The sequence below is a fragment of the Dysidea avara genome, chromosome 10, assembly GCF_963678975.1.
Source record: "Dysidea avara chromosome 10, odDysAvar1.4, whole genome shotgun sequence".
Lineage (NCBI taxonomy): Eukaryota > Metazoa > Porifera > Demospongiae > Dictyoceratida > Dysideidae > Dysidea > Dysidea avara.
The window spans coordinates 9,416,002-9,422,567 of record NC_089281.1 but is presented as its reverse complement, the minus strand read 5'-3'; the positions used below and the strand labels follow the sequence as shown (position 1 = coordinate 9,422,567).

At 38.6% G+C, this 6,566-nt stretch overlaps 5 protein-coding genes across 6 annotated transcripts; 3 read left to right on the top strand and 2 right to left on the bottom strand.

The window, feature by feature from the left end:
* Window positions 1-4: 4 nt before the first annotated feature.
* LOC136268898 (small nuclear ribonucleoprotein Sm D2-like) lies at window positions 5-419 on the bottom strand. The gene is made up of 2 exons (XM_066064364.1): window positions 415-419; window positions 5-359 (listed from the first exon to the last, which is right to left on the bottom strand). Exons 1-2 carry the CDS (start codon window positions 417-419, stop codon window positions 5-7), a joined length of 360 nt encoding a protein of 119 aa, XP_065920436.1.
* Window positions 420-490: 71 nt separating this feature from the next.
* Window positions 491-1,171, top strand: LOC136237129 (peptidyl-prolyl cis-trans isomerase FKBP2-like). Its single transcript, XM_066027430.1, has 4 exons — window positions 491-703; window positions 756-846; window positions 894-915; window positions 968-1,171. The coding sequence occupies exons 1-4, from the start codon at window positions 542-544 to the stop codon at window positions 1,113-1,115; spliced, it is 423 nt and encodes a 140-aa protein (XP_065883502.1). The 5' UTR covers window positions 491-541; the 3' UTR covers window positions 1,116-1,171.
* A 1,854-nt stretch (window positions 1,172-3,025) lies between these two features.
* On the bottom strand, window positions 3,026-4,029 carry LOC136237127 (AN1-type zinc finger protein 3 homolog). 2 transcript variants are annotated; one of them, XM_066027428.1, is made up of 4 exons: window positions 3,865-4,029; window positions 3,672-3,712; window positions 3,363-3,590; window positions 3,026-3,309 (listed from the first exon to the last, which is right to left on the bottom strand). In XM_066027428.1, exons 1-4 carry the CDS (start codon window positions 3,930-3,932, stop codon window positions 3,152-3,154), a joined length of 495 nt encoding a protein of 164 aa, XP_065883500.1. In that variant the 5' UTR covers window positions 3,933-4,029; the 3' UTR covers window positions 3,026-3,151. The 2 variants fall into 2 exon arrangements, with proteins under 2 accessions (XP_065883500.1, XP_065883499.1); XM_066027427.1 differs by having other exon boundaries at window positions 3,363-3,620; window positions 3,865-4,027.
* Window positions 4,011-4,706, top strand: LOC136237128 (uncharacterized). The gene is made up of 2 exons (XM_066027429.1): window positions 4,011-4,506; window positions 4,560-4,706. Exons 1-2 carry the CDS (start codon window positions 4,064-4,066, stop codon window positions 4,606-4,608), a joined length of 492 nt encoding a protein of 163 aa, XP_065883501.1. The 5' UTR covers window positions 4,011-4,063; the 3' UTR covers window positions 4,609-4,706.
* A 974-nt stretch (window positions 4,707-5,680) lies between these two features.
* Window positions 5,681-6,552, top strand: LOC136236253 (uncharacterized). Its single transcript, XM_066026380.1, has one exon. It carries the CDS (start codon window positions 5,884-5,886, stop codon window positions 6,451-6,453), a length of 570 nt encoding a protein of 189 aa, XP_065882452.1. The 5' UTR covers window positions 5,681-5,883; the 3' UTR covers window positions 6,454-6,552.
* Window positions 6,553-6,566: the final 14 nt, after the last annotated feature.

Sequence of the window (6,566 nt, the reverse complement as noted above, 5' to 3'; positions counted from 1 at the left end):
GACCCTATTGTTTAGATGCTGCTGATGCAGCAGCTGGGTTACGTAATACTAAAATAACTGAGTCCCCTCGAAGAAACATCTTTGCCACGTATCTATCTTTGTTGACTGGCTTGGCCTTCTTTCCTTTTCCTTTCTTTGGGGTCTCAGTCCACATTTCTTTCACATTTTCTAGGACCATGTTACAGTGGCGATCAAACGCACGAACTCTTGCTAGTATTTTTCTGTTGTTCCGGCAGTTTATTAGCACCTGCGTGTTGTCCTTGACCGACTGTGTGAGCACTGATAAAGGACCAGTCCTAAACTCCTCCTCCTCCTTCTGCTTCAGTTCCTCAAACGTAAGATCTGCTCTGGGCTTAGAACTATTTACAATACGTTACAGTGTAAGCAGTACATATGCATAAAGAAAGTACTCACGTCATTTTGCTCTAGTAAAACAGTCAAATCTTGCTCTCGCATCAACCACGTCGTGCCTCTAAACTACCACGCATGCGTACATATCAACAGTGATCATTATTTAGACTCGACTAGCACAGGTGTAGTCATGTCTCGAGTGATGTCGAGTAAACTAGTCGGGATTGTCGTTCTGTTTACGTGTTTGTCTATGGTACTAGGAGGTAAAAAGCTTCAGATTGGTGTGAAGAAAAGGCCCGAGACCTGCAATATGAAATCTAAAAATGGAGATCGGCTAAGCATGCACTATACTGTGAGACGTTTTGTACAATGAAAATGTTAGTGTATTTATCTCTTTTTTAAAGGGTACGTTGGATGATGGTACCGAGTTTGATAGCAGTCTACCACGAAATGAACCATTTGTATTTACCTTGGGAGTTGGTCAAGTCATCAAAGGTTGTCTTTAATAAATACTTGACTATGTATTATGTTCTGTCTCATAGGTTGGGATCAAGGATTGTTGAAGTAAATTAACCATTACACTCCTATTGTTTGTAATATTGGGTGCTATCTGTAGCATGTGTGAAGGTGAAAAACGGAAGCTTGTGATCCCACCCGACTTGGGATATGGTGATAGGGGTGCTCCACCCAAGATTCCAGGAGGAGCAAAACTTACTTTTGAAGTTGAACTGTTAAAAATAGATCGCAAAGATGGAGAACTTTAATCTGAATATTTTGTTTGTTTGGTGTTTATTTAATTAGATTATGTATTCACTTGAAACTGTAGTATATGGGAAGTCGTTTACTCTGTGCTTCTGACAATGACTCAACCTTTTCCTGTTCAGAGTTGAGTGCTTCATGAGATTAGTTCCCATCGAATGCTCAAACCCGGAATACTGAGTTTCAAGACTAGTCTCGTGCACCCGACAGGTCAGGCATGCAAGACTTGATTAGTCTCAGGAGGAAAGACCACAGGCTTACGGCTTATATCCAGACTTATAAGCTTCTGCAAAAAAATTGTGGTCTAAGGTTGCAATACTGTAGTCTTCCAATGTAATACAGCCTGGTAGAAAACTACCCACATTAAGGTTACGGGATACTTCCAATGTAATACGGCCTGGTAGAAAACTACCCACATTAAGGTTACGGGATACGGAGCAACTGTCAAACAAATATTTTATTACCTAATTAAGGTGGGCTTGGTGTTGTGTTGTGTATCAGCTGGTAACAGGCTTAAATTGTTGGGAGAATAATAGCATGTTGACTGGACAGGACAGTTACAAGGTACAAGAAAACACAAGTAACAGTACAAGATAGCATAGATACAACACACTTAGCAACTGGCGCACCTGTAAGCACCTGTAAACACATGCGGAGTTTTGCTGACTAATGGTGATATTTTCCTGAACCAAAAATCTGGACTATCAAACTAGTTGTTAACACTTTGTATAAACATACTACTAGTTTGGCTTCTTGTCTAGGTCCTGACGGAGCCATTTGTTAGAAATAATGTTTCTAGTGCTTGTGATATCAATTTAGAAATTAATTTTGTGACCATAGTGTCTTGCTTTAGGCCATATTGTAGTCATATTTCAGCAACTATACACATTATTCACAAATCCTCTTGTTAGTCCCTCACAAGTGATGTTCTTCAAATCTTAGAATTGTTAGTAAGTTCTCATGGTTCTTCATTGGTCTGATTTTTGGTTCATAGTTTTCACTAATTGGCATGGGGACAACTCATGTTACCATAACAACATTTGAATTCCATGTTGATTAATGAGAAGTTAAGAATGCATAAATATTTGATAACGATGCATTAAGAAAAATCAACCCCCTAATCATGAAAAATGATTGATAGTGTACATGTGGGGTTTACAGTATCCCGTAACCTTAAGGAAGTGACCTTACAATAAGATCTACAATACCAGTTATTAACAAAATTTGATCACCACCACTTGCTATAAAATTGTCCATGTCTACGGTGCCCATGCTATCATCTGTAACCGTAACCACTCAAGATATTTCTGTGGAAGTCATGCTACTTGAATACATGAGAAAAATGGGACATAGGACCACAGTTTTCAGTGCCCAGAGGTGGTTGGTCACTTGCCATCAAACATCTCATGATCTCAAAGAGTAGTTCAACCCCAACACCTCAGTATCAGTAAAGAACTAATTCTAATGTGCAAATTGATATTGATAAAGGCTTTCATAATAACAAAGTTAATTTCAGGCACCATGTTTCATTGTGTAATCCATAGGGCTATGACGTGTGACCAACCTCAGGCCCTACAGATCAGATTTACATCAGTGACACCTCCCTCTCTATCTGCAATGTCTAGGTCTACAGTGTGCTCTTAAGCCAGATAATCTTTTCCAGATTCCTCAATCAAATGTACCAGTGAGTTTTGGTTGCACATATGCTGAAACTATGGACAACCATCATTGGGCCAACAATAATTATCTACTTAGAACTTAGGACCTTCGCAAAAGAAATGCCAGCAACCTACTGTAGTCTTACAAACACGTACTGACAAACAAACAAAGGGTACTGAATAAACACATAGGATACTACCGAAAGTCAATAATATGGAGGGGTATTTACTCTTAATACTACTTTCAGCAGTACAGCTAATTTTTAAATTTATCATGTCATTACCAAACAGAGTGTATGTATTCAAAGACACTGGTACACAGTAAGTAGACACACATGAAAACACACAAAATTACTCTTCCCAATAGTTCATACTAGTAGCATCTAGTTATCTGGTGTTGAGTCTAGACGATGAAATGACCGTCCTATGTGCCTTTTAGCTGGTATCATCTTCTGAAGGTCCTTTTCTCTACCAGACTCTTTGTGGTCATACAAACACTGGTGTTGTTCAGGTAAGCGATGCATAAGACAAAACACATAACCTAATGAAAATACTTCATTGGCTACCAATTAATGTGTTACCTAGAAAACTTACCACATTTACAAAGACCCAATTCTCGTTGTGCTAGTTCTAGTTTCACTCTACACGTCCAGCAACGCTTTTTATTCTTTTGTTCAGGTTTATCTGACTGTATTGCAACTGAAGGAGTATCCTCACTAATACTTTCTAGTGGCTGGTTAGATGTTGATGGTATGTCATCCTTAGTAACAGCTGCTATGTTGATGCTGGGCATCCCTACAGAACTGCTGGTGTCAACTTTACCTAATGGGGGTTGGCTTTCACTTTGGCATTCTAAAACAAACCTGTTAAGTCGAAAGTTACCTCAAACAAGTTCTAACCCACCTCGATAGCACTTTGAACACATTCCGAACGTTTGTGGTGACCTACGAGACAAACAACGTTACAGTTCAAACGGAAATGTCCAGACTACTGAAACATTCAAACAACAATACAAGGTAGGCTACCGTTTTACAAACTGGACTCGTAAAAATGACACGGCATGATACAGACATTAAAATCTTTCCTGAACGCTCACCCAAAAAATCCACAATTTCTTGTACATAACTTTGGCTGGTCTCCCCTATCTGCTGACGACTCCGCCATCTCAGAAAGAACGAGAATTTAAGGGACAAGAAGTCGCGTGAAACTTTCGAGATTTTACCCTTCGTAAGTATCCTGGGATATCCGAGTTAGTATCCTTCCGTTGCTATGCCTACTCATTGTTGGGTGGAATAATGCTACAAACAAGTACTAATGTGGGCTCGTCATTCGCCGGATACAGTAAACATTTTTGGTCTACGAGGATACCAGTGACAAGGCATAATGAGTTAAATTGGTCACACAGATGGTATACACCAAATGATTTGAGATTCACCACTCCAGTGCAGTCTTTTAAGTTTTGTAACCATCCACCAAAAGCTTCTGCTGCTCCAACACATTATGTACCAGTGTCTGAAGCATCAATAAAGTCATTCTCACGTGCAGCAGAAGAAAAAGATATATACAACCGGTGTCAATCTACTCGATGTGAAGAATGGTCTACACTTCGTCAGATGTATCCTTCAAAAGGTCATGTACTGAGGCATCTGCCTCCTAGATGGGGCACCAACTTTGATTCTGCATCACATTGGAGCAAGAAGCAAGCCAGATTTCCCCATATTAATAGCCCAATGACACTGTAAGGCAATTGTCAAGTTACCTATATGCATGGTTAACATTGCTTTATTTCAGGTACACTGATGAAATGCACCAGACCAACCGTCTCTTTAGACTTTATTAACTAACAAAGTGCATGATTTTGGTTACATGATTAATGGTGGTAAAGAGAACAACAATCATGTGTTAGAATATAAGCTGATATAGGGTTAATGTTCTGAATGAATGTGACAAACATGTTGTATAGTATGTACAAGTTGAGCTGGATCCTGAAAAACAGCTAAAATGAAAAGTGGATTTTTTCCTCAAGAGAACTAACATTTCAGCAATTAAAGGTTGACAGTAAAGGTGTAGACAACAGACGTGTGGTTTGGCTCCATTACAAGGTTGCAATGGATATCACACTTTTTATGGCTTCCCACAGTAATGTATGTAAATATTTTTGAAAGAAAAGATTTTGAAATACAAGATTGTGTGTAATTGCGTCCATGAGTTATTAAATGTTTTTTAGGATATAGCTCAACACTTACATACTAATGTCAAGTAAATTCTCTTCAGTTGTCTGTGAGAATGTCCAAATGGTAGTTGTCAAGTTATAAGCTTTGCTACACTGTCCAATTAGCATTGAATTAGTATTGCAGTGTGAACTCCAAGCCCAGCGTCTCCTAACTGAATTCCCAGGGGCGATTGTGTCTATGTAGTTTATGCATAAAGTATAATCACTTGCTGCTCAGAGTTATTATGTGTCGGTGCAATTATGTAAAGTGGCTCCAGTCAAAAAATTATAGTAAAAGGATTAGAATACAGCTGGATTTCTATTTTAGTTATTGTCATCCCTGCAACCCAATTTTACAATTTGCTACAGAGGAGAGGAATACTTTTAGTATTCCATCAATTGGACAAGTGCCATACAGTGTATGTCATCACCACATGCACACTTTGTCAAAAATACGTAGAGGACAAACCAAAGGACCCACAACTACTCAATAAAAAAAATATATATATATATTTAAAAAAAACAACAATTACTCAATATTGCATTCTGCTTGAGATGATGCATCTACAAAGCCAGACCACAAGCCAAAGTATAGTCATGAGTACAAAAAGGCATGTGAACCACTTCAGTGGTCAAGGTTAAGCGTGCGTTGTAATAATAAGTTATTTTTAGGTATGTGATGCTTGTACTATTTTTAGTAGTCTTGTGATCACAACGTAATCTTTGTGTCGAGCGTGTGTTTTGCCACCGTGGCATACTTTGCGTGTAAACTGACGAGTTTCAAATCCCAGCACGTCGTTGTATGAGTATTTAAACACAGTCAGTGACTAAGATGGGCAGAGTAATCAGCGGAAAGAAAGAAACAAATCTTAAGCTAAAAGTCGAAACAAGAACATATCAACAATGGGAAATCTTCTACAATCAATGAAGAATTTATTGGAGTCTTTCTCCTTTCAAAGGAACGCAAGAATTGTAATGTTGGGCTTGGATGCAGCAGGCAAGACCACAATACTGTACAAATTGAAGCTGAATGAAACGGTCCAGTCCATTCCCACTATTGGCTTCAATGTCGAAACGGTGCAACCCACAAAGAGTGTCTCTTTCACAGTGTGGGACGTTGGTGGACAAGATAAGATCCGTCCATTGTGGAAGCACTACTTCAATGGATCAGAAGGACTTATTTATGTGGTTGACAGTTCAGATAGAAGCAGATTTAGTGAAGCAAAGGAGGAATTAGCTTGGATCTTACAGAGCGATGAGATGGTTGGAGTTCCACTAGTGGTACTGGCCAATAAGCAGGACTTGCCTAATGCTGCCTCAACCAGTGAAATAATGTCAAAGTTACAACTCAACTCAATTCATAATAGACCTTGGTACATTCAAGCTACATGTGCAGTGAGCGGAGATGGTGTCTATGAAGGTATGAATGAACTATCATCCATGGTGAAGAAATTCCAGAACAATAAAAATTAAATATTGTAAAAATCACTTGTACATTTTTAATGCATAACTATTGTTTATATTACAAACATGTATACAACTAGCTAGATGAATAAAACATTTGAAAGGAAATATATAGGGATTGC

Bases quoted from the DNA above. Each gene is read 5' to 3' on its own strand.
- LOC136236253 (XM_066026380.1), top strand. From the start codon at position 5,884: ATGGGAAATCTTCTACAATCAATGAAGAATTTATTGGAGTCTTTCTCC.
- LOC136237127 (XM_066027427.1), bottom strand. From the start codon at position 3,932: ATGGCGGAGTCGTCAGCAGATAGGGGAGACCAGCCAAAGTTATGTACA. The intron at 3,713-3,864 runs GTGAGCGTTCAG...TTTGTCTCGTAG, and splicing joins AGAAATTGTGGATTTTTTGG to GTCACCACAAACGTTCGGAA. The intron at 3,621-3,671 runs GTGGGTTAGAAC...GGTTTGTTTTAG, and splicing joins GTGTTCAAAGTGCTATCGAG to AATGCCAAAGTGAAAGCCAA.
- LOC136237129 (XM_066027430.1), top strand. From the start codon at position 542: ATGTCTCGAGTGATGTCGAGTAAACTAGTCGGGATTGTCGTTCTGTTT. The intron at 704-755 runs GTGAGACGTTTT...TCTTTTTTAAAG, and splicing joins GGCTAAGCATGCACTATACT to GGTACGTTGGATGATGGTAC. The intron at 916-967 runs GTAAATTAACCA...TGCTATCTGTAG, and splicing joins TGGGATCAAGGATTGTTGAA to CATGTGTGAAGGTGAAAAAC.
- LOC136237128 (XM_066027429.1), top strand. From the start codon at position 4,064: ATGCTACAAACAAGTACTAATGTGGGCTCGTCATTCGCCGGATACAGT. The intron at 4,507-4,559 runs GTAAGGCAATTG...GCTTTATTTCAG, and splicing joins ATTAATAGCCCAATGACACT to GTACACTGATGAAATGCACC.